At 39.0% G+C, this 27226-nt stretch overlaps 1 protein-coding gene and 1 long non-coding RNA gene across 4 annotated transcripts; one reads left to right on the forward strand and one right to left on the reverse strand.

Annotated features, from left to right (window-relative positions):
- The first annotated feature begins 1399 nt into the window (after positions 1-1399).
- On the forward strand, positions 1400-20889 carry LOC131242836 (uncharacterized). Its single transcript, XM_058241737.1, has 11 exons — positions 1400-1542; positions 2402-2574; positions 3125-3297; positions 16702-17138; positions 17217-17310; positions 17690-18036; positions 18234-18661; positions 18769-18946; positions 19029-19190; positions 19322-19410; positions 20302-20889. The coding sequence occupies exons 2-11, from the start codon at positions 2462-2464 to the stop codon at positions 20450-20452; spliced, it is 2172 nt and encodes a 723-aa protein (XP_058097720.1). The 5' UTR covers positions 1400-1542; positions 2402-2461; the 3' UTR covers positions 20453-20889.
- Positions 20890-23338: 2449 nt separating this feature from the next.
- LOC131242837 (uncharacterized) lies at positions 23339-26770 on the reverse strand. Of its 3 annotated transcripts, none has more exons than XR_009169744.1 (5): positions 26283-26758; positions 24441-24517; positions 23984-24335; positions 23812-23885; positions 23339-23729 (listed from the first exon to the last, which is right to left on the reverse strand). It is a non-coding gene; the product is annotated as an uncharacterized LOC131242837 (long non-coding RNA). The 3 variants fall into 3 exon arrangements; XR_009169743.1 differs by having other exon boundaries at positions 23984-24320; positions 26283-26754; XR_009169742.1 differs by having other exon boundaries at positions 23984-24517; positions 26283-26770.
- Positions 26771-27226: the final 456 nt, after the last annotated feature.

A 27226-nucleotide genomic window follows, 5' to 3' on the forward strand; every position in this document is an offset into this window, starting at 1 on the left:
ATTTATATCCGTGCTGTCCATTTATTTTTATATCTGATTTTAGGATGAGACCCGATCATAAAAAGATCCAAAGATTTAAGGTGAACCATATCAATGGAAACAATAACAAATAATCATTAAAAGCTTTTTTGTGGGTCACAATAGTTTTGGATCAATATTATCTTTCTATTTTCCCTTTATCTTGATTTTCTTGACATTATCAAGAGGTTGGACTGGAAATAAACATTACAAAAACCTTACAATGGGCCTTTGGAATTTTTAATGGTGATGTACTCAATCACCACAGTTTCCTGTGGTGTGGTCAACATGAGATGTGGATCTCCATAATTTTTGGTATCCCATCTAAAATCGTCTGGATAAACGGATGGACGGCGTAGATATACAACACATCATCAAGGTGGGCCCTACGGTGAGGTGACACCCACTAAGCTGTTACCCGGTAACACCTAATCCTCTCACAGTGCTCGCATATCAAGGATGACACGCTGCTTTCGTTTTTAGGCGGTGAGATTTCTTTCCAGACGTGGCGAATGTAGCCTTCCACGTGCTACTCGTGCCAGATGGCCGTAATACACGACGTCATTAAATTTTATGGCCCACCATGATATATGTGTTATATCCAAACCGTCTGTCCATTTTGGGAGATCGTTTTAAGTCTTTAGCCAAAGAAAATTAAAACAGATCCCAATCTCAAGTAGACTACACTGTAGAAAGCAACGGGGATTTAACATCTACCCTTGAAAACTTCAAAGGGTCACTGAAGTTTTGGATGAATCTGATATTTGTTTTTTATCCTTCCTCAGGTGAATAAACGGGTGATTGAACTCATAAGGGATTATAATGATGTTTATGTGAAATTTATTCCCACCATTAGATGGCTAATTTCGCGTTAGACTAAGGGCGAAAAAGTCAAGTGGACCACCCCAAATGAAACCATTAGGAAAGGACGTCGCCCTTGATTTTTAATGCGCTGGTCATGATAATTACATAAAATCTGTTCCAATCATTACATTCCAAACCAAAATATTGAACCGAAAACAAAAAAATCAGGCCGTTATATGATACAGGTGGGCCACACAACTGAATTTGGTGGGCGAGTGTTGCCCAACACATTATATCCAATTGTGCGATTCACTTGAATTGCAAATGGGGTTGATTTTTAGGCCCCGGCTCTGTCATGGAATGAAGAACTTGATGGTAGGATTGGATTTCACATAAATCTAAGGGAAAACCCTAACTTTGTTAAGAAATCTAACGGAACCACTCCAATGACGGTCAATTCGAATGACGGGGCAGCTGATTGGAAGCTAATTTCGAAAAGGTACCCGATTGTAAATGTCATATTAAATAGTTAGTTCTTTGTAAAATGCCTTAAATAAAACCATCCATATATATTTTACTCATTTATTTAATTTTATCGAACGAGGGTGAGAGTGTGATGAAGGAAAGGCCTTCTCCTCTTAAACTCGAAAACGGACGGTTACTGTCCGTTTCTCTTCTCTACCACTCTTTCCCCTCCACCATTGATTTCATAGCTTCAAGGTAAGGATCCTTTATCTTTTCTCAGTTAGTACCTCTATTTTTCATGTGAATCTCTGATCGAAGAGCTTCCATTTGAATCTCTTCTCGACCAAAACCGTGCGGTTTTCGTCGATTTCTAGGTCAAAAACTTCCAATACCTTTTAGCATTTGACGTTTCATCCACTTGCTCGATTCCGACTGTTTTGCGCTGCTTCTGGTAGAATCTGTAGTTATGTAGTTATGATCGGATTGTTGTCCGACAAGCTCTTGTTTGAATGTTTTTGTGGCGAAAGTGGTATTGATTTCTGCATTCTTTGGCTTATGTTGTCTGAAATCCATACATGCTAGTATTTCTCAGTGCTTTTTGCTGTTTACGGTCTCCAATTAGTTCGGCTATTGTCGAATTCGGGCTTTTTTGCTTGAAATTGGAACTGAGGAGGGAAATGTGTCAAGTTCTACTTTGATGTTTCCAGTCTAGGGTTTTTTTTTTTTTTCTTCTTTGCTTCTATTATTTTAATATCTCAGAAGGTAAAATGCTGGTTTTTTTTTTCCCTTTAGAAAAGACCCTTTTGTATTGTTTGGATTTTAGGGTTTTGACCTCTATTCAGTATATTCTAGTTTTGGGATTTCTATTTTCAAATTATCGAGCATGAAAGCATGATGTTGTGATGCATTGCAACAAGGTTGAATTGCTTAAACAAATTTAAAGCTCTTTCTTATTCTTAGAAAAAAAAGAAGACTCCAAATACAGATTAAGCATTGGGTTTGGGACTGTTGATGTCTCACTTATTTTAAGAAAGTGTTTACTTTCGATTTTTCTTCCTTTTCTTCTTGCTCTGCTTCTTCTTTTATGTGGCTAAAATCTTTGTGGGTTTTACAGGAAGCAGGTTTTGTGATTTGGGTTCTTTGGTGCACGGCTTTGGGTTTAGACAGGGTTTCCATGCCTCTCCTTAAAAGAAAGCCATTTCCCCAGGTGCAACCACCGCAGGATTTGAATCCAGATGAGCCTGTTTTCCAAGTTCGCTTCACAAAAGAGATATTCAGGGACTACCAGTATCCTTTGGTTTCTGCCATATCCTCAGGAAATTCAATAGCATGGCCCATTTCCTTTCTAATTTATATTAGCACATACTAATCATTGGAAAGAGATGTTTTGAATCAGGTATTATATAATGCTTGATTGAAACAAATGGATTTTTATCATTCGACCAAGCAATGGTACAGGTGGCCCATCTTGGCATGGGCCATGAGGTGCCATCTCCCCTACGAGATGATCTTAGTCATTAGAAATAATGGACACTACAACCAGTGGTGTGCATTTAATGGGGGCAAAGCAGCAGATGGTTAGGATCATCTGATAGGGGAGATTTCTGTGGCATCTCCATCCACCATTAGCCTCATGATATGAATGGTGAGGCCCACATGTTCAGTTTTTTTGCCCAAGCAAGTGATTCATTGAACATTTGTCTCCTCATTAGCATAAGTTATCATGCTATGCTTCTGATTTCAAATAATGATGTTATTATCTACTCTACTACTCTCTTCTTTATTATTATTATTATTAAATTTTCTTTTAAACAAGTATTTCCTTCACTTAGATCAGAGAATATGTGAACCGTATAAATCTGTATCGTCAGCGGGTGTGGACATGTAATGTTACTGGGAAAACAAACTTAACTTATGAAGAGGCGTTGGTCTCAGAGAGGCGTGCGGCTGAGAAAGTTCAACAGTTCCCAAAAGAGCTAATGGCACCTGTGTTGCGTATTGTGCAATTCAGTAAGAAATTCTCAATAAGTGGAACTTGCATCAACATTTTTTATTTTATTTTACTTTGGAAGTTTGATTCTTATGTTTATTGGTTATAGGTAGCTTGTGGTTCCTTGGTTTATCATCCTCTTTTTAATTCACTACTTGAACAGATATTTGCAGCTGTCTCAAGAAACCATCACAAAAATCCAACATAAATTGTTGTCTTAACTCGTGGCGAAATTTAATGTTAATGGGATACATAAGATTCATTTGTAGTACACAAAAGGTTATAAAAAACTGTCTCATATTAATTCCTTGTTGAAGTCATTGAAGATCTGATTTAACCAGTGGACTGCGATGCTTATTTTAAATATTTAAGGATATCTTTGACCGTCAGTGAAATATTTGAAAATGCTTGCTGTGTCTTTAATGGTTAAGAACCTCTCCATTTTTATTGAGGAATTGCTGTGAGATAGAGACAATTTAAAAAAGTTTTCAATGTTTTCATTAATAAGCAGGGTCTAGCTCCATTGGCATATGTCACAGACCACCTGTATTTGTTATTTGATGTGCATGCATGATGCAACATTTCTTCTTTTACTAATGGCACAGTTGCCAATTATTATTATTATTTGCTATTTATCAATAAAGGTGCTGTTGCAAGGGTTAGAACCAAGGTTTTGAATAGCGGTATTGGAAAGCTTATCACCTGGGCCCAAAAATGATTATGATACAAGATTTATCAGACCGTATCGGGCCTGCATATGCTGATTTTATTTTTATTTTTTTAAGCACAAAAAATCTTGAAAAATGATGGGAAAATAAAAAATTGTAAAACATCAAAATCTATCTTGTTGTGTTTAAACATGTATTGAGTGGTGTATCAGACCATCCTTTGATAGTGAGGGTGATTGATACCATAACGGCCAAACAAATATAATGCAGTGGATGCTTAAAACCGTGGTTAGAACGGCTTGTGGTGTGGCAAAAAATGGATTTTCTATTGTTTACCTCTTCATTAGGGGTTCCCCTAAACCTGTAACTTTTTGCACTTTTTATAGATGCATGAACTGCTAGAATTCTGTAAAGACGCCTTGGTAGACACCGTTTGTGGATGGTGTGGATGGTGTGGTGTATACTAATGAGACTAGAGAGGGGGTGATGCTAAAGTGGAGGTTCAGAGGAAGGCTTTGGAGTCTCGAGGGTTAATAATAAGCAGAATCAAGATGAAGAGTTTAAATTGAATGCAACTTTACCAGTGTTAACACATGATAGTAGAGAAATAGAAGAGGATATTGAATGATTAGGAATTAGAGGATGCACTGTCACTCTCATAATGGTTTATGTATAAGAGATAAGAACACTGTAAATACCAAAAAGAGATAAGAGTACAATAAATGATAATAAAATCCTCCCACTATGGTGCTCTTCATGAGTTTACAAAACCGACACTTTAGAAACTACATTCTTAACAACTAGAATTAGTTCTAGAGGTGAGGCGTGAGTTAAAAACTATGGCAAACATATTATTGAAAGTGAAAGTGATCTCTCAATATATATATATATATATATATATATATTGAAAGTGACATGTTTTGTTGCCTTGGTTCTATAACTTGAAAGGATTGAGAGATTGATGAGGGCGTTTTCTGATAGAATTAGAGCTGATGGATGAAATGAAGATATGCTCTGGAGTGTAGTTTGATCAAAGTTTGCCAATGAAATAGATTGCTATTCAACCTATAGTTGCAAGTAGTGTTCAAAATATTGGTATCGCGTTACGTATCGCATTCTTGGGATACGGATACGTATCAGTTATCGCATGGGATATAACGGTTGTGTTGTGTAATGTATCGCTGTTGTTGGAAACATGGGGAAACATTGGGAAACTTCGGTGATTGTTAAAAAAGGCATCAACACACACTTATAAATCAAAACATTACAAAAAACAAGTAATAAGTTTTCTTTGTATGGGGTCCTAATCTATGCATTGTCTAACTGAATTGATGCAAGTATATTCAACGTCTATTCATATAATTTATAAATGTAAGAAGACGTGTGGAAACACAAGCAATACATTCAAATGCAAAAGAAGAATCACTAGATTAGGTTACAAACATTTTTAATGTGATGTTTGAACACAAAGATTGCAAACAATCTATGAGAAATTAGAAAATTTTGTTTTTTTTTTCAAAATTTCACAACTCGGCCCATCTCCTCCAAATCTCGAAATTGAAGCTCCCAATCCATGATTTTTCATGCAGAACATGAAAAATCATGAATTTATAACAATTTGACACTAATTTAACATGAATTACAGAAAATAAGAGCATCGAAATTTGAAAATGCTCACTAGATCGAACATGTTGGATATATCACACTGCTTGTGCGTTTCGTATCCCACTGGTGGGATACAAGTTATATTGTGGGATATATCGGCCAATAGTGTCGATATTTAAAACAATGGTTGTAAGAAGTGTGAAGGGAAGCGACTAAAGATTTGGTCTCTTTTAACAAGCATCAACAGCCTGGAAGCATGAGCGGGAGTGTGAATTGGTAATGAGATTCACAATGGGAACAACACCTATATAGAAGGTTTGTGCAAGTAAGACCCCATTGGCTATGCTTCATGGCTCAATTTTGGCACTTAGGAAACAATATGAGCAGAGAATGAGCTTTCACACATGAGAATTTTTTTAAATAGATGCCTGGCAAGACCACAAAAGATATAATCAAGAATCAAGTCATTGCAAGCAGCCTAGGGCTAGCCCTAGTGTGAGAGAAGATGATGAAGAGAAGACTTCTGTGGTTCAGTCATGTTGCGAAAACCTAGATGGCCCTAATAAGGAGGGAATGTTCATAGGGTTGAAGGACCTAAAAGGAAGATGAGGGGAGTACCTAATGGGGTTTGTGTCAAGGTGGTCAGAGGGCATATGAAGGCTTGTTCACCTCTTAGGACATAACCTTAGATAGGAATGGTTGAAGAAACATGACTAGTGAAGTCCACTCCCCATGGACAATAATCTGATGATGGAAGTGCATGGGAGAGGTTGGCTTACGAATGGAGAAAATGTTAAGACAATGGAGGAAAAGTACTATAAGACCTATCTGTGAAAACAAAGGTGACATAAGAAGCTGCACTATCTCGGGACTAAACTTGTGAGTCATGCTATGAAACTTTAGACTATAGTATAGAAATATGAAAGAATGATTGTAAAAGATTAAGGCATGAGCAAATGTGTTAGAAAATAAGTTTGAATTAAGGCACGACTCACGAGACAATTGAAGCTATTTTCTTACTTAGACAATTGAGGAAGAAGTTATGGGAAAGGAGAAATGATCTCCACATGGTGATTATTGACTCAGAGGCAACATATATGACATAGTCCTGGGAGTCAAAATTTGTTGGGTTTTGGGAAGAAAGGAGTCTCAAGAGGATATACTTCATGGTTAAGGACATGAAGAGGTAGCAGGTAGCAGGTAGATAGAGTAGATGCAAAGTTTCATGTAATTGCAGCATACTAATCAAAATGAAGGGTAGATTTTATGGGACAATTGTAAGACTAGCCATGCTTCATGGGTAAGAATATTGGGTAGTTCAGGAACGGGTTCATAGAATGAATGTAGCTGAAATGAGGATGTTGAGATGGATGAGTGGCCATACAAGGATGGAATTATAAATGAATGCATTCAAGGGAACCTAGGAGTAGCCACAATGGTAATAAGATGAGGGAAAGTAGACTTAAATGGTTTCGCTATGTACATTGGTGACCAAGAACTGCACTGGTTCGGAGTGAGTTGGTTCAAGTTGAAGGCAATAGGACTCCAGAAAGGCTCAAAGGGACATGGATGGAGGCAATAAGACAAGATTTGATGACCTATGGTTTAGCTGAGTGTATGGTCCTTGATAGAATGTAATGGTGGAACAAGATTCGTTTAACCGTCTTGCCGACCCAATTAATTAGGATCAAGTTTAAATGATGACGATGAGTGCTGATGAAGATATTTGGATTTATGATACCTGGATAGATAATGTGTTTATGTTATGTCACGTTGGGCATTTAAAAGTGGGGAGTTAAAGCATGCAACTAATTGGAGAAGAAGTTTTCATCCAAGTAGCTGATAATTGCCCATGTGTCAAGTGTGTACAACATCTGACATGTGTGAAAGGTTGGCCCTGCCATGAAAACTAGGCTGATACACTACTCTAGTGGCCCACACCATGGAAGACGAGGGAAAGTTGTGATTTGATCCAAAGCAAACATGCGGTCCACACGATTAGTGGATTTGCTTGGTCTTTTTGCTAAGTAATTTTCATGGTGGGTCAATCTTTTGGATAGGTTGGATGTCACACAAGCATGAAATGTTGGCAATCATTCACTATTTGGAACGTTGTGAGACCACGGATTCCCCAAATAGTCCACGCATGATGAACTTGTTTAGGAACCTTTACTCCTATGCCGGAGATGATTAGGTGTGGAATTCTTGTCCACATTGTGGTCTAATAAAAAGCTTCAACTCCTGGTGGAAATGGCTCCCAAACACCTTACATGGTCAATCCTCTAAAAGAAAGATTGTAAAGAAAACCTATTTTAACTGACAGACCAAAACCCTCCCATCTGAACTCTTTTATGCACTTTTGGATATATATTCCTCAATTCTTCAATTGATCGAATTCTACATTTCCACCTCTTTGCTTTCTTTGGAAGATGGTCAGTCCTCTACACCTCCTTCTACCAATTATTTCCCATGAGTGCTTTATTGGAATCCACTTTGTAGGTGCTAATTCATGTCCTTGGATAAGGGGATGCAACATTTCCTCATCATCCTCTAAATTGTCCAAATAGATCTGTATGTGTGTGCATGCAGGTCCTTTCTCACTGCATATATTGGAATCAAACACTAGCTTTTTACTGTCATCATCATTATCGTGGAACCAAATAATAGCTTTTTACTATCATTTTTATCTTCCAAGAAATTTCGGTCTGCTCATGCTTGCCAAGAATATGTTGAAGACATCCATATTTTCTGGATTTGGTGATGGTTTTTTGTTGAGATTAAAAAGAAGAAGAGAAGACTTGGGTTTGCATCAAACACAAAAGGGATAAGCAGCTCATCTATAAAATATGGATGTGTCTTCAACATATTCTTGGCAAGCATGAGCAAACCCAAATTTCTTGGAAGATGAAAATGACAATAAAAAGCTATTGTTTGGTTCCACGATAATGATGATGATAGTGTGTGTGTGTGTGTGTGTGTGTGTGTGTGTGTGTGTGTGTATTGAAAGATATAAGCTTTATATATATATATATATATATATATATATATATATATATATATATATATATATATGACGATAGATGTATTAAAGAACAAGGGGAAAATACAGCGAGAAAAAAAGGGGGGAAGAATCTGCTGAGGAAGTAGACACAGCGAAGCTCCTAAAATGCGAAGGTCAAGGTCCTTCAGAAAAGATACATTAACAGCCCATTCAAAAAGGAGACCCTTGGCCTTGGAGGAAACCGATTCCGCCGAATTGAAGATGTTTTTAAAGCATCTACCATTTCTTTCTTCCCACACGGACCACCAGATTGCTAGAATAGCCATTCTCCAAAGACATGTTCTTTTCTTTACTATCCTGATCCTATGCCAAGTTAACAGAAGGTTATCTACCGTGCCTGCGACACACCAGCTAATTTTGAACCACTTGCAGAAATCGGACCAGATTTTCACAATAAATGGAAAGTGGATGAGCAAATGGTCTACCGTTTCTTCGTCCTTCATGTAGCATATGCAGATGTTGACAATTTGCATCCCCCTCTTTCTGAGATTGTCCACCGTAAGGATTTTCTTCTTGCCTACCAGCCAGCCAAAGCAAATAATTTTCGGGGGAGCCGAGTACTTCCAAATGAAGTGAGTTACAGTACCGATAGGAGCAGCTTTAGAGTGGAGCTGGGAATAGAGCGAACTTCTCTAGATTTGACTTGATTTTTCCAATCTCCAGATAAGGCTATCAGTAGCTAACTGGTTGGGCATAGCTTTGTGGATGCAATTGATCAGTTCCACGTATTCACCGATCTCCCTATCTTGGAGGTTTCTTCTGCAATTCACGTTCCTGTCAATCTTGCTAGCAGCAACAGAGTAGCATTCAACAATGGAGATTGCTTTGTTTGGAGCAAGGAGGAAGATGTTTGGAAAATGAGTTTTCAGTGGTTCATCGCCCACCCATAAGTCTTCCCAAAACCGAATGTTGACACCATTTCCTAACTCAAATCCGATGCCTTTGGGAACTGCCTTTTTCATGCAAAGGATACCCCTCCAAATGAATGAAGCCCTGTAGGAAGAAGACTCTCTGGTCCACCACCCTCCTAGAGAAGAGCCGTATTTACTTTTGATGATGATATTCCAAGGGGATCCTCCTTCTGTCCCTAACCTCACTTGCCTAGGAGGGCCTGATTCATGATCTTTAGGTCTTTGACCCCTGCTCCGCCTTCCTGGAAATGTTTACATACTTCTTTCCAATCAAGAAGGTGGAATTTATTCTAATTCTCCTTATCAAACCAGAGAAAGTCGCGTCTTAATTTGTCGATAGTAGCCAACACAGAAGATGGGCATCTAAATAGAGACATGAAGTACAGAGGTAGATTGGAAAGCGCAGCCTTAATGAGAGTAACATGGCCTCCCAAAGAAAAGTAGCGGCATTTTCACCTAGCAAGGTATTTGTCAAATTTGTTAGAAATCTTGTCCCAAAGATGTTTTGGGGGCGGGCCTAGACAAAGAGGAAGCCCCATGAATGTGGTCGGAAGGGAAGCTGAGGAGCAGCTGAAAAGCGCTGCATAGCTTGATAACTTCTCTTCTTCCAAGTTGATCCCAAACATCTTAGTTTTTGCCAAGTTAACTCTCAACCCGGACACAGCCTCAAAGCATTGAATCGCAGTGCGAAGATTATTAATCTTATTTGAGGACACTTCAGAGAAAATCAAAGTGTCGTCCGCAAACTAAATGTGAGAGATCGGATTAGGCATACTTGGCATAGGAATAACGCGGAGAATACCTTCTTCTTGGCCCTTGTGTAACATTCTGGATAGGGCCTCCCCCACAATAAGAAAGAGGAACGGGGATAAGGGGTCACCTTGCCGCAACCCTCTCGAACTATTAAAGAAGCCCTTTGGAGACCCGTTAAGAAGGATAGAGAAATGAGCCGAGCCAATGCATTCTCCTATCCATCCTCTGCACTTTGTGCCGAAACCCATACGAATTAACATATATTGGAGAAAACCCTAGTCTACGTGATCGTAGGCTTTTTCGATGTCCAATTTGCAAAAGATGCTCTTCGATCATGAGCTGTAGCTAGAATGAAGGCATTCATTTGCTATGAGTGCACAATCCACGATCTGTCTTCCTTGTATGAACGCACTTTGATTGACTGAGATGATCTTCCCCATGACTTTCTTTAAGTGAGAGGATAGGAACTTTGCTAAGATTTTGTACGGCCCCCCAATCAAGCCAATTGGTCTGAAATCGGAAAAAGAATCTGCACCCGTGACTTTAGGGATGAGGGAAATGAAAGAGGCACCAAGACCTTTAGAAAGTCTACCCCTATTGTGAAACTCATAAATAAAATCCATAACATCGTGGCAAACGACTTCCCAAAATTTTTGGAAGAACATGATTGGGAAACCGTCGGGGCCAAGGGATTTGTCTCCATTGAGAGAATCTAAAGCCATCTGCACTTCGTCCTCTGTGAACTGAGATTCGAGAGCCGAGGAATATGCTTCGTCAATACTGTTCATTTGGAGGAGATCAAGCTGCAGTCTGCCCCGTTTTTTAGAAGAGAGGAGAGATCTGAAATGTTTAATGGCCTGGGCTGCTATTTGGTCTGTCTTCAATGCGAACCTCATTCACAGTGATGTTGCTGATTTTTTTGGAACGAGCATGCATATTGGCGATACTGTGAAAGTAGCTGGTATTCTTGTCTCCCCCTCTGATCCATTTTGCTCTAGATTTAAATTTCCAAGAGATGTCATTTTCCAAGGCCCTGGCGGAAATAGATTGGATGAGGTGGATTCTGCGGCCCAGTAATTCTGAAGTCATAGGGCTAGATTCCGAATCAGCATCGATCTTTTGAAGCTCGGAGAACAGTGATTCCATTTCAGATTCCCTTTTGCGATGCTCTGAGTTTCTCCACTGTTTGAGATTAGCTTTGAGGAGCCTGAGCTTGCATAGGAGCCTATGACCTGCGAATCCTTCCACCTGAAATCCCGACCACCAATTTGCAATTAATTGACTGAAACCCTCAATCATAAGCCAGGAGGAGTCGAACCTAAATGGTTTGGAGCCCCAATTATCTTCTTCCATCGAAAGCATATCCGGACAGTGATCGAAGGTAGTTTGCAGAAGGGCTAGTTGAGAAATGGAGGGGAATGCTTCCAGCCACTCGGGGGAGACTAGGAATCTGTCCAGTCTGGAGAGAATTGGGATCCTTCTCCCCTTAGACCAAGTGAATTTGGCCCCTAGTTGTGGGAGATCAATGAGGTCTTGGTTTTGAATCCATTCGGAGAAGGTTCTCATTGCTGGGGAGACCCTTATGCTATGGGAATGATCCTCTGCAAATCTGGTAATGTTGAAGTTGCCGACTACGCAACAAGGCCCTGAGAATGATTGTCTAGAAGAAGTCAGCTCGTCCCAGAAATCTGATCTTCTAGAGTCAAGGAAGGGGCCATATACAACGGAGATGAGACACCAAAAGTTCGTCGTTTTGTCTTGAAGAACAACCGACACCGAGAAGGCACCTACCCAAGAGGACTGGAGATCCCACACTGACGATTTCCACGCAATCAGAATACCACCCGAATTGCCCTTAGTGTCAATGGACACCCACTTTGCATCTTTAACCTTCCACAGAGTGGCCAGAAGATCGTCTTTGAACTGAGAGACCTTAGTTTCCTGAAAGCAGAGGACATCTGAATTCCTTCTTCCTACGGAATCTTTGATGAGTCTTCTTTTTTGTTTGGACCCCACCCCTCTTACGTTCCACGAAATTATTCTCATTAGGGCATTGAGCTTCCCCAATTTCCCCGCCTTCATAGTGCCGGTACGAACCGTTACCCGTTTCGGGGCCGAAACGGCCGATTCGATTTTTTGTACCCGTATCGGCCGATACGGTGACTTTTTTTTTTTTTTTTTTTTAGCTGTGTTTTTGCTTTTTTTTGAAACCTCTTGATTAAAAAATATTTATAAAACCTTATAATACTAATTTAGACCAACCTTAGCGAGGTATTTGTTATAAAAAAACATTATATTATAGAATTTTTTGAATCAAAGCTCGGTGGGCCATTTTTCAGAAATTCGTCAAAAATAGGTATTTATACTTTTTTTAATATATTTTGCTGTTTTAATGATGTCATATGATGTGTTAATCATAGTAGAACATGTTAATGTGCATTTTACAGATTTGGGGTGCCATTTAATAATTTTTTAATATTTTTTCTATTTACGCATGAATTTTGGCCGATTTTTTTAAAATTAGAAAAATCATTTTTTAATGGTTGTTTTGCTGTTTTAATCATGCCATTTGATGTATTAATCATAGTAGAACATGTTAATGTGCATTTTACATATTTGGGGTGCCATTTTATATATTTTTTTTATTTTTTCTATTTACGCATTTATTTTGGCCCTTTTTTTGAAAATTCGAAAACCATTTTTAAATGATTCTTTTGCTGTTTTAATGATGTCATATGATGTGTTAATCATAGTAGAACATGTTAATTTGCATTTTACAGATTTGGGGTTCCATTTTATATATTTTTTATATTTTTTTCTATTTACGCATTTATTTTGGCCCTTTTTTTGAAAATTCGAAAAATCATTTTTAATGATTCTTTTGCTGTTTTAATGATGCCATATGATGTGTTAATCATAGTAGAACATGTTAATATGCATTTTACAGATTTGGGGTGCCATTTTATATTTTTTAATATTTTTTTCTATTTACGCATTTATTTCGGCCCTTTTTTTGAAAATTCGAAAAATCATTTTTAATAATTCTTTTGCTATTTTAATGATGCCATATGATGTGTTAATCATAGTAGAATATGTTAATGTGCATTTTACATATTTGGGGTGCCATTTTATATATATTTTTATTTTTTTCTATTTACGTATTTATTTCGGCCCTTTTTTTGAAAATTCGAAAAATCATTTTTTAATGATTCTTTTGCTGTTTTAATGATGCCATATGATGTGTTAATCATAGTAGAACATGTTAATGTGCATTTTACATATTTGGGGTGCCATTTTATATTTTTTTTCTATTTACGCATGAATTTTAGCCCTCAAAAATAATTGCAAACACCTAAATGTAAGATATTTTCATATTACATTCATTCTAATATATCTATCATTGATAGTAGATAGTTAGAAAATTAAATATATGAAATTTGTAATCAAATTCAGGTTATCTGGTTCATAAATTCATCAGACAATCCGATACAACTTCTCACTAAAGAGTGGACCGTTACACCACCATAAACATGTTCCAATTTATAAATGAATGTATATTTGGAATGCTTAGAATATTCCGGATTTAATCCATATTTTTTCATATTTTTTTGGCAAAAAAAATAATTTGCGCTGCGCCGTTACACCCCCGTATCGCCGTTACGCCCCGTATCCGTATCGGTTTTGGAGGTCACCGTTACGCCAACCGATACCGATACGGGAGACCCCATCCCTCTTACGTTCCACGAAATTATTCTCATTGGGGCACTGAGCTTCCCCAATTTCCTTGCCTTCTTAGTGTTTCTTTGATGTCTAATAATAGGCCAGAGCTCGGCGCGAGGCGTTGGAGCTCCCGGTTGCTCACAGATCTGGAGAGAGGCTTCATTGGAGTTCTGGACGCTGGAAGGGGTCTTCCTCTATTCTCAATACATTGAAATAGAGCTATGTAGTCTTCTGGTCGATCCCCGAAAGACAGTCCTAGGGATCTTCTGACGTGGCCTAAACATCTCTGATCCATTTCTTTCTTTGGATTGTGTGTATTAAGTTTGCCCTAATTTTTTCTTCCTCTGAAATGATTTCGAGAGCTTTCTTCTGAGGTGAAAGAAGATCGACTCGCATCTGCAATGGTTCAGCTTCTATAATGTCGCCTTCGGTGTCTTCCTGAAAGAGAATAATTGGTCCTAGGTCTGACCAGTCTCGGGAGGGAGAGAGAGTATAAGGTAGGGGAGAGGTGGGCGAGCTCTCGGATCCCGAAGAAAGAGAAGGGTTCTCTGAGTCTCCTCCCGCTAAAACACGGTCGTATACGTCGATCAGATGAGAGGAGTAGCTCGGATGAACAGGTTAATGCAGGGTTGATGCAGATTGATGCGGAAGTTGCCATAGCGCCTTTGAAGTATCTGAGGGAAGGAACTCACCGAATGGAGAAGGGATCGGTGAAGGTCTTTTGGGAGTATTTGCTCTTTAGACTAGTCGGCTTTCAAACTGCGATTCAGAAGCTGATGCCGTATTGAGGTTGAGATCACATGGTCTCAAAGACTCTAGATTTGAACCCGAGATGTCGGGTCCAAACCCAAAGTTGGAAATCGCTAGACGTCTTGGGCTGGCGTGTCGATGGACGATACTTCCACGTTTCACTAATGAGTCGTCCTCGAGATTAAGGTTTGACTCCCTAAAAAGCAGAGTAGGAGGGTGGCGTGGATTAATCTCCACCGAACACGTGAATGTTTCTGTCTCTTGAAGATCGGCGTCATCAGAAAAAGAGAGAGGGGCTCCTGCATGACTGACACGTGTAGTTCGAAAGGTCTTCCTGCTAGCGTGTTCGACGATGAGAGCAGTTGGAGTGGCAGAGGAAGGATTCTGTGGTCCAAGGGAGCATCGTGAATCTTCGTGATCCTTCGCCTCTGCGACTGCAACCGATGAGGGTGGAGGGAGATCCCTGGTCCTCCACAGATCTCCCCACCTGGGATATACACCATCATTAGTCTCTCTTTGTACTGGAAGATGGATCTGCCTATTATCTACATGAACCAGGATGTGGGATGGCAATGGAACCCCCTTTTTCCTTCTCACCCGAACTCTGATGATTGCCATTTCCTCTCCAATCTTGGTCTTAGGGTCCAAATCTAGAAAGGATCTAAGACTAGTCGCCGTAGAGATGAAAAACTTGTCGTACCAGCATTCCAGAGGGATTTCCCAAATAAGAATCCAAATATTTTCCATACCGAAGATGGAGTAATCTTCCCACGTCAGAACTTTTGCAACCGGACCTTCAGAATGTAAATGACCCGCTATAATTAGCATCTTTGGGTTTAGACCAGGGCATACCTTGATCCACAACTCATTGTAATCGAGAGGTTTGATGTTATAGTTCTGCGGTTGAAAGCCACAGCATTCGTCGATCCATTTCTTGACTTGTGAAATGGAAGCCCCTTCTTTAGTTATTACCACAACCGTATCCAGCAGCTCCTTTCTAGCGCGATTGAAACTTTCTTGGTTGATGCGGATGACGCAGTCCGTTCCTTTGTCATGAGGATCTTCATTCTTTGACCCGAGATTTTCTCCTTTTTCAACATCGCTGCTTGTGGAAGGATTCTGATTCATCTTCGATAGAACATCGTCTTTGAATGAGAACCCTTCCGATCGAGCAGCATATTTTTGGGGATGAACGGGCTGGGCTTCCATTATTTCCTTTGGATTGGAAGCTCTAACTCTGTTAGAGTTGCGTTTTGGACCAAACCGCGCTCTCTGAACCAACATGGGAACCCCACCAAATCTCTTGCCATGAAGCATCTTGACCGCTCTAGCCAGTTCCTCTTCCGAACTCATTCTTACCAGCGCAAATCCTCTATAAAACCCGTTTCTCCGGTCCTTGGGCATAATAACGTCCATTACCGCTCCTGCACAGTCGAAGATCCTCGAAAAATTGATAGGGAGCCACCCCTCTGGGTACCCTCTAACGAAGAGGGTAGGATAAGAGGCCGTCTTCCTAATCACTTTAACTGATGAAAGCTGTTTCCCCTTTCTGCGTAAGACCTGCTTCCAATCGCTCGACTCGTGTTGCTCCGTTTCGACGTCTTCGATTTCTTCAGCTCTAGATCTGTCAGATGCTCTCGCTCCATCGGATGCTCTGGATCCTCCAGCTGATTTCGATTCTGCCGCGCCGTTTCCGGCAGTTTTTTTCTTCACCATCAATCCTGAAGAAAAATTTTCTATGATGAATTACAAAGTGATATTTGTCTTTATCTGATGCTTTCTCGATTACTTAACTACCAGTTATTGGTTTATCGGGACCTCTAAGTGAATAGTTGGTGTTGATTAATCATGATATCTTTTAACTATCTGTTCCTTCTATTTTGTTTGTGCTTTTCTGCCATTGTATATTTTCAGTCTGCTTCATAAGATTTCATCCATGTTTCAATTTAATGGCAGGCACCCTTAGGCTGAAAGATCTTATCAGCACAATATTTACAAGGTTGCAGGGACATTTGTTAGAGGGTGAAGAGTTGTATGGAAGGAAGGATCAGTCTGTTTGCCCATGCAGAATATTGAAAATTTTAGAGGATGCTGACAATACCCATTATGAAGTGGGTTGGCTTGACAAAAATAAGAAAGTCACTGGAGTTTCAACAGTAAATGCACTTAATCTGATAAGGAGAAAGCTTCCATTTAGTAGAAACCTGCTAAAGTCTTTTATTAGGGAATCCACTTCTCAAAGTGCTCCATGGGTGGTACACGATAATTTAGCAAGGAAGCATGGGATCTTGACTGAACCTCCAGAAGGTTTAAGAGACAAAATTTTCACCAATGGGTGTCTTTGCAGCAATGAACGAAGACAGGAAAACAAGTCAGGCAGGGATAACATCTCGGTAATATTCTTTTATAACTTTGTGTGTTGACTAGAATGTCCAACAACTTAATTTTCACTTGCTTTTCATCAAATTCAGGATGCTGAAAATGGAAAATTCTGGAAGAAAACAAAAAAACAAGAAATCATGAGCTCTGATGCCCCAGAGACTGCGGGGAAAAAGGCAAGAGAAGGTACTTGTTAAGGATCACAATGGTGTTAATTTTGAAGCTAATTCTGGTGCCATGGTTGAACTGCACTATCAAGTAACATTAGTTCTGCATTTTCCAGAATATTTTTCACTGATGTTATCATCTACCTTGGTTGTTTATTAAATAAAAAAACAATCCTATTGATGCGTTTATAAGTTAAATAAAGCAACTGTTATATTTTATAGAGTTCAGCCTTTTTGGTTTTTTTATAGAGTTCATATCTGCCGTTAATCTAATGCTTATGAAACTTTTCACTGTAGAGTCCTTGTTGTGTTTTCACTTTGGAGATTTTCAACTTCCAAGTCATTCACAAAGAACTTTAATTTGACTATACATATGATACAAAATCTTTGCCTTGCAGAAGAAGATAAGCCAAAGGAAGAACCGATTAAATACCCAATTGATGATCTTCTAGTGAAGCCTTGTCCAGATGATCCAGATTTTACCAATCGCCCTTTTCCAACAAGGGATTTCTGTGTGCCAGTAGATTCTTTTGGGGACCTTCTCACGATTTGGGATTTTTGCTCGTCTTTTAGTAGGTTGCTGCACTTGTGGCCATTCTCTCTGGATGATTTTGAAAATGCAGTCTGCCATAAGGATAGCGACCTGATTCTTGTTTCAGAATCACATTCAGCAATTCTGCGCTTGCTTATTAAAGACAAAGGCGACTATTTTACAGCTACAAAGAAGAAAAGACGGAAATCGAAGGTGACAAATTCAGTTAATCCTTAAATGAGATTGCTAGTTGAGTTTTACAGATACAAAGTTGGTTCCAGGACTTTCTTCTTTAATAAATATAGATAGATGGATAAATAAACAGATAGATAGATTGACAGATAACTGGATTTATCTTACTCATGCTGGCTGATTTTATTTTTTTTAACGTTTCTTCCTTCTAATTTCAGATAACATTGATGAATTGGACAGAGTATTTATGTGACTTCTTAGAGATGGAAGATATACCAGAATTATCGAGTCATATAGGGACTATAAAACGGGGGCATTATGGTCTTCTGGATCCTCATGTTAAGCTGGGAATCCTCGGTGAGCTGGTCTCTCAGGCCCTTTCAACTGATGCAATTAGAGAGCAGTTGGATGAGTATATTGGACAACGACGGGAATTAGGAGCCAGAAAAAGGGAGAAAGCACTGGAAGAAGCTACGAAGAGAAGAACAGAGCAGCAACATTTGAAAGAAACAAAGTCTGAAACCGAGGAAGTAATGCATGGACATGATTTGGAGAATGGGGGAGGCAATTCGTACAGTAATGGGGATGTTTCTGCTTATGGAAATGAGAATTTTTCATATAACGGAAACAAAGGTTCAGCAAATGGGTATGCAAATCTATTTACGGTTGGGAACTTTTTGAACTGGGTTCTGCATCATTTGATGTTTTGAAAAAGCCTGCAGTTGTTCCTTGCCTGATATGGTGTTTCTGCAGGAGGAGCAATCACACAGTCACAACCTCAAGGAATGAGATCTTGAATCAGCGGATGGATGCTAGAGTCAGCATGGAGAATGCAAAGGAGTCATCTAGCCTGACTGACCACAGAAAGGCTAAGCGAAAGAGGAAGGACAAAGAGAGTGAAACTCAGGAAAAAAATACTAAAGAACAGAGGGTATACATACTGAACTTCCCTCCCACCCCCACCCTCACCGGTCAACCCTTCTCTCTCACAGTTTTTCATTGCTTAACTGCAGAAAGAACATTTTGAACGGGAGATAGAGAAGCAATATATATGCACCAATCCTCTAGGAAAAGACAGGAACTACAACAGGTATTGGTTTTTCCAACGTGATGGGAGGATCTTTATTGAGAGTTCCGACTGTAAGCAGTGGGGCTGCTACACCACGAAGGAAGAGGTCATCGTCCCTAACACTGTGGAATACTGTTTTTTTTTTTTAAAAAAAAAAAAAATTTAAATATAATAATAATAATAATAATAATAATATGCTGATCAGCAATCTCATTTTAGTTCTAATTTCCTGATCAGCTTGATGCATTCATTGGTTCGCTTAATCCAAAAGGTGAGAGGGAGATGGCCCTTCAGAAACAGCTGGAGAAACACTACAGTAGAATATCGTGAGTTCCCCCTCCTACATTTCTGCATCCGCGCTTCTCTGTGTGCGTGCATATGCACCTTTCATGTGTTTATTATATTTAGCTAGCTAATGTTGTACTCATGTCTGATACTCTGATAACAAGTGCAAGTCACAGGCCCTACTCGTTATTTGATACTTCAAATTTGTGTACCATGTGGAATTGTGGATGCTTTTCTGTTTTAAGGTGTCTGTATTTCATAGGTTACAACAAGGGCTTATTTGATTTCTTGTCTGCACATGTGCATGTGGGAATATCTATTATATATGGATGGCTCCTTTATTTTGATATCATTGGTTCGTGTACTTTGATTTGGTAACTTGGAATGGTCTTTGTTATAATATTTTGGAGAATCAAACATCAGTTACAACATTCCAGGCAGGGTTAGCTCTTCCTTTCCATATTTAAATTTAGGGCATGTTTGGATATGTGGGAATCCAAGGGAAAAGAAGGGGAAACAAAGATAATTATGAAATGATGATTAATATGAGAACTATTGAAACATGGATTCAGTTTTGAGTTCTTGTTCAGACAGAAAGTGGATATCTCATATTCCTCTCACAATACTCACCTAGTTTCCTGTGCCAAGAATCAAACTATGGAAAAGGAATGATTGCTTGGTGGAATCCATCCTTTCTTTGCTATCCAAACAATACAAATAAGAGCTATCCATGGTCGGGCATGGAATCCATGGTTTCCTTTCATGGACTTAGAAGATGTGTAAACCACAAAGGAAAACCCTTTTCCTTTTCCATTGTCTGGCATGGAATCCATGGTTTCCAAACATGGACTTAGAAGATGTGTAAACCACAAACTCATTTTTATATCTTTTTTAACTATCCATGCCTGTCATTTTGGTTGTGTTTTCTGCAGTTCGGCATTGCAGAAGAGGTCAAAGGACATTTCTCAGAGGATTGCATTGGAGCAGGCTGTGCTTAGGAGGTCAACACGTGTCCAGGCTCAACCGAGGGACTATCCTGCTGCAGCTTTCCTCAGATATGTCAACAAGTGGAAGGAGGATTAATGGCTTGATGGTTGGAAATGGGACTTGCTTATGAGGATTATTTTGGATTCCGTGCTCGTCAACAAAATGTCCACATGGCTCTGTCACGAGAGTTTTGAGAATATTTGCACATCTTGCTCATGAGTTTTTGGTTCTAACTTCTAAGTCATCTATGACCTATTCTGGTCGTCCATCTTGGTAAATGAGCATATGATTGAAGTTAATACAGTCCACACAGCAAAAGAAAGTTTTTTGTTTTTTTTTTTTAGGTCCCGATTTTTTGTTTGCACTACTGCACACATTAAAACAGAAGCCTGATCGTGATGGTGGGGAAATGGCCAAGCTATGTTTTTGCGAATTTGACCAACATGCCACTGTCATTGTAAATGACCTTATCATGTAATTACATTTACGATAATTCGATTAATTGGAGGAGGAATACTTGTAATTTTTATTTTAATTTTAAAAACTCTCTGAGTTGGGTGCAATGTTGATGTCTAAGCAGCACTTCAAGAAACCATATGATCCGTGCTGATATTTCAAATGGTCCATTTATCATGCTATGCATGTGGATTATGACTTTTGTACTTTCGTGTAAGGGGGGGCCAACACAGTTATGATTTTCTTACTTTCGTGAATGGAGGCCAAACACAGTTATGATTTTCTTACTTTTGTGAATGGAGATCAAACACATTTGTTATTGACTCAACGAGGATCCTCCCTTGGTAGTCACTGTCTAGGCTTTCCCTTCACCCAGACTGCAAATTTGCTTGTTGAGGCTAAAGCTGAGGCCTTATACTTTCTTTTTCTTTGTTTTGGTTTGTTGGAGATGGATGTCTCACCTAGGGACCGGAATTAGAAACCTACGTGTAATGAAAATGCTTGTGCCGCTGGTCGGACAACATTAGGTTTCATGTGGACGGAAGATCTTTTCTTCGGCATCTTTTCTTTCTGTTTGTCCCTTCCACCTTATCTTCAAATTTGACATTTTGTGGTTTGGGAATCCAAATTCCAACAAAATGTTACAATCCATATGTTGGATATGGCAGCAACATGATGTCTTGAGATTTGAATTAAATCCCTGAGGAACATGTAGTTGGAAAGGGTTCATGTAACGAAAGACACATCAACGGGCAGGTGAACTCAGCTGGGGATGGTTCGGATTCTTTGTCAGGTCCAACTGCTAACGAGCTCTTCTCCCTAGCATGTCTGTTTCTTCTTCGCCTTGTGCTGCTATTTTATGGTTCTTATTCAACAGAGGCAAATAGAAATGGTTCCCTAGGAAGAGGCAAAGAAGAAAGAAAGAAGAAGAGCATTGGTGAGGCTGGAAAGTTTTGTGGCATTGGATTTGTCCATGTAGAGATTGTATTCCTAGCCAAACTGCTCTCACATTTCAATTTGCTAAAGAAATGAAAGTGGGGCCTGCTCTAGAACCATGGTTGCCAGATCTTACTCTCTAAACAAGTCTGGGAAGTTTTCAGAAAAATATATTTCTCCCCATTGGTAGTCTTTTAATTGTCTACAAGTTTGTAATTTGCAAGTTCTTCATAAAAAAACATGTGACTTATCTCAACTAGTTGAAAATTTTAATGGATAAAAAAGTGGGTGCAGTAAAATCATTTCATTTTGAATTTGCAAGGGGTCTGTGCAGTTGTTGGGACAGTCATTTTTAAGAAAAATACAGATGCATTTTTTCACCTGCGGTCTAAAGGTACCATGCCTAAAACATTAGGACTATCAAGTATCTGAGTGGGCCACACTGGTCATTGCATTTTAACTGTTCGTGAGTTGCAATTCCAAACTGTCCATGTGTTGGGCGATAATCCAAAAGTACCATGACCATAATATATCTTGGTGGGACACAATTTTGATTGTTTGTTAGTTGACATGTGCTGACAACTAAAAGCTAAGATTGAACTTTGCACTGAAAATCAGCTTAATCAATGGAATAGAAACAGAAACAGATATCATGTACGTGTGTACGTGTTTTGGATTTACGGTAATGTCTAAAATATCAAGATCTTATAAAATCTTTATCCATATCCCATTAAAGGAACCAAAAGTAGCTATTTTTTAATTATTATTTTAAGGAAACATAAGAATTCTTTTCAAATATGATTTCCTTGATATTTTCTCAACAGTTGTATCAGACTCCAAATCTACTGAAGCATGACCTGGGTCTCTTGAGAACTGATTCGGCTTTGGCCAGCTATGCAAGAAAAAACTAACGGCCAATAAACGTTATATCCTGTCTGTTATATCCTGTCTGGTAGTTTAGGCAATGGTGGACATCTAACGGCTAATCCAATCCTGTACTTAGTTTATGAGGTTTGGGCCATTCATTTGTTGGACCCTTCCATGGATGGATCGTGCCCACGAGAGTCAAACTGGGTTGGATGAGCTTGGATACCAGTAAGAAAATGGGGCTTTAGCCTCGGTTCAAAACTGTGGCTAAAAAGGTTAAAAACTGGGGCTAAAGCCTTTAGCCTCAATTTTGCCTTAGTTATCCAAACTGAGGTTGAAACCCCCATGGCTAAAGGCTTTAGCCTCAATTTTAGCAACCGAGGCTAAAATGACTTTTCTAGCCTCAGTTCTTCAAGTGAAGCTAAAAGAACCTTTTTAACTTCAGTTTTTTCAAAATGAGGCTAAATCAAAATTTTAGCCTCTATTGTTTCCAACTGAGACTAAATTCAAATTTTTGCCTCAGTTGCCTCCAATAGAAGCTAAATTTATTTTTAACCTCGGTTCTCAACAACGGAGGCTAAAGCCTTTAGCCACGGGAGTTGTAGTATTGGTTTAGGTAATTGAGGCAAAACTAAGACTAAAGATAGATTCAGCCTTTTTGGCATCAACTAAGGCTAAATTCAAATTTTAACATCATTTATCAATAACTGAGGCTAAATATAGTTTCTATCAACAAAAGCTAACAATATTATAATCAACCAATGATTGAACCTGTGCATGTTTCACCCATTTAACATCCATCAAGACCACAATCAGCACAATACCAACAAAACAATTAATGGTCTATTTAAAGTTTTCAAAACAAACAAACTGCCACATAGCCTTCCACTTGAACTGTTCCAGTAAGGTCCCCTTCCACGTGACTATTTTCTCTCAGATCAGATCAATTGGTGGGTTTGTAACCTGAGCAAACATCTGCTTGAAATACTCAAATGTAAGTTTCTCTCTGTTGGACATCACAGCCAAAGGAGCATCATTTCCCATTGAGCCAAGAGCCTCAGTACCATCTTTTGCCATAGGCAACAACAGCATCTCCAGGGCTTCTACAGTGTATCTGAATAAGGAAACTCAATGATTTATTTCATTTTTCATAGATGAGCAAGAAAACCGCACAGAAAAGGTCTGAAACTACTTACCCAAAAGCCTTCAATGGAGCCAACAACCCATGAATTCCCATGTTTTCCATGTTATTATCATCATGTCGATATACCTAAGTATAAATAAAAATGGCAGTTACGACCATGCTCAGAACTTCTTAAAATCAGAATGCAAATAGAAAAACTACATGAGACAAGATATTGAACTCACAGGCACCGTTCCAGATATGGTAGGTGGGACTCTATCAGCTTCAGGAACAGAATTTATGATATCCTCAAGTTCTATTTTCTGTCTAGAGAGTATTGCTGCCTCAAGGCCTCATCATCAACAACAATACAATTCTCAAAATCTACCAGTAGCATCATTCCAGGGTTAAGTCTTCCTTTCCTGGCCACATCTTCTAGCAGATGTCTACAACACCAACCTCACTGGCCATGATCACATGTCCACTATGTGTGATGTAAAAGTGACCGAGGAGCAATCCATTCTGGTCCCAACTAGGAAATGTGGAGACGATCCACCCATCATTGAAACTACTAACCCACACCTTCACAAAACACCGCTGTTTTATGCAATTAGCTTACATAAAACTTATTTCCATGCGAATGAGCAGATGGTATGATTTTTGTCTTATGACATCCAAGAGTAAAAAGTCTGAGGAACTTACTGGTTTATCCTCTATGTGATCACCATTGGGTTCAACCACCTTTTTAGCAAGCACCTGACCTCTTGGAAGTGGAGCACCTGTTAAAACATTCTTATCAGCAAGAGCTGGCAGAACAGTATCATTAAAGAGTTAATAACCAAAACACTGGCAGAACCATGAATCACGAACAGCTCCATGGTTTATAAGATCAGCAAAAAACAGGCAATTACTACAATTTTAATCTTTTTGTTGTTGCATAAGTGGGCCAGCGGAAGTGGATGTAAAAATATCCAACTGCGATTTGGTGGTACATCCAAATGCACCTTTAATGTACTCTTGAACTGTACTATGTGACCTAGCTTTGATGCTTGATGGCACATAAAAGCTGTAGTATAAACAGGATATCAGAGATGACAATCATGGAACGTGGCTCTTGTTGTTCAGTGTAGGATAGAAAACAGAAGCTACAGCTCTTTTTGTTTGGTGTGGCAGAGAAATGAAACCCATGTTATAGGTGCCTTGGTTATTTTACTTTACACTCTCATCTCAAAGTATCATTGTTTATGGGTGAAGTGTGGTATAAACAATTTCATGAAAACGCCTCCAAATACTGCACTACGCTGGTGCAATCAGATGCACTGTCTAACTGAATTGCAATTAAAATTCATATCTGTTGAGCCCATTCTAAAATTTAGAAGGCAAACATGCACACACACACACACACACAAAAAAAAAAAAAAAAGAACAAAAAAAAGACAGTAAGAGAACAACCTGGATCAAGAGATATTTGATATGGTTCATAACTGCATGCCAGTGTGGAATACGTGTGGAAATTCTAAACCATTCATTAGATGGGTCATGGTGGAGGTAGGTGTGTCCGACATCTTCAATCTGTTTTCGACACCTACACACGTCAAACTATATTTTTTTACCTTCTTCTTCTTCTTTTTTGGGATTGGCACATTTATGTATAAGTTAGCTATGATTGTTGTGGATTGGTTGGTTCAATCAAATATAGAAGTATTGACAAAATTTATGGACATCAAATGCCCTATCTTCGCTCAAAAAACTTGCAGATGGTATTGGATTGTGACCCCACTAGATTTTTAAAGAACATCTTCCTCAAAAATACAACATCCAAGTCCATGCAAGTACAAAGATCAAACCACAGTTCTTCAAAAGCCATGATATTAGTGTCAAGACCATCATCTCGTAAAGGCTTTATTGCCCTTATGAGATGAAATTACAGCATTCAGGGTATAGACTGATTGAGCAAAACATGTATGCTTTGATCTGCAAAAGAAACGGAGTCTAATGTGAACCAATGCAAGCATGTGAGTATTTATGCCTATGAATAGAACTCCATTGGGAATGAAATACTCGACGCAACTAACTCCAATTACTGAAGAATAAAGAAAAAGGAATGACTTATGGAAAGGTTGGGCCACTCTTTCTATTATGATTACTGATACAAACTCACTACAAGGTGACCATCTCAGTCACCTATCACTAAGCCTAAACCCCTCTCTATAGATGCTAGTCAGGTTGGAGCATATCCAAATGGTCTAGTACATCAATCCAAACAATTGATGGAGCATAGCCAACATTTAAACATAATAAATCCAAACAGTCTAGTACAGCCAATCAAATCCAAACAGTCTAATACATCAATCCAGACCATCCAAATCATGGGCCTGTTTTGCATGGAGCATAGCCCACTTGATCATTGGACCAGGCGACCAGCCTGTGCTTTTTTTTTTTTTTCCTATCTTGCTCACTATTAACTGGTCGGAGATTGATCTAAATTCAAACAGTTTTCAATTGAAAGAGGAAAAATGCGGGATTGATTCTATTGTACATTACCTTACAATTCCTCAGTCGAATCTCTTGATAAAAATCCTTTCTGAATATCTGAACTGATGAATGATCTGCACCTGTAACACCAAAAGAAGAAAAAGAAAACAGGGATTTTAGATTTTCTACAAATGAAATTGGATAGACGGAAGGACCTTATGTAACAGGGAAACAGAGATTGTTTAACAGGGAAACAGGGAAACAGAGGCGATTGTGTCCCACCAAAGGCGAAAATCCAAACTTGCACAATAAGTTCCAATTTTGGACATATGACCATCTTGTCCAGTGACTCATTAGGTGGGCCCAGCCCATTTCCACCCCTAACTGGAGACCTGACAAGTCATACTTCAAAGCGACAAAATTCTTTAACGAGGTGATAGGGACCGTTGATTTAGTGGCCACGATGCCAAACACATCTTCAACCTGCAAACAGAAAACCATGGTGGGGCCTAAAATCTGTTTAGCCCAAAAATCAGGTCGTGTCAGATCAACATTTGTAAAATAGACTTTTATTCTCAGTTCCTATGCAACTGAGGTAAAATAATAGACTTTTAGCTCCGGTTCCTATGCAACTGAGGCTAAAAAGTAGACTTTTGACCTTGGTTCCTATGCAATTGAGGCTAAAAAGTAAACTTTTGGCCTCGGTTCCTATGCAACTGAGGCTAAAAAGTAGACTTTGGCCTCAGTTCTTATACAGCTGAGGCTAAAAAAGTATACTTTTGGCCTCAGTTCCTATGCAATTGAGGCAAAATAGTAGACTTTTAGCCTCGGTTTCTATGTAACTGAGGCTAAAAAGTAGACTTTTGGCCTCGTTTCCTATGCAACCGATGCTAAAAAGTAGATTTTGGCCTCGGTTCCTATGCAATTGAGGCTAAAAAGTAGACTTTCGGCTTCGGTTTCTATGCAACTGAGGCTAAAAAGTAGACTTTTTGCCTCGGTTCATATGCAATTGA

This window comes from Magnolia sinica, chromosome 4 (assembly GCF_029962835.1).
Source record: "Magnolia sinica isolate HGM2019 chromosome 4, MsV1, whole genome shotgun sequence".
NCBI classification, from domain to species: domain Eukaryota; kingdom Viridiplantae; phylum Streptophyta; class Magnoliopsida; order Magnoliales; family Magnoliaceae; genus Magnolia; species Magnolia sinica.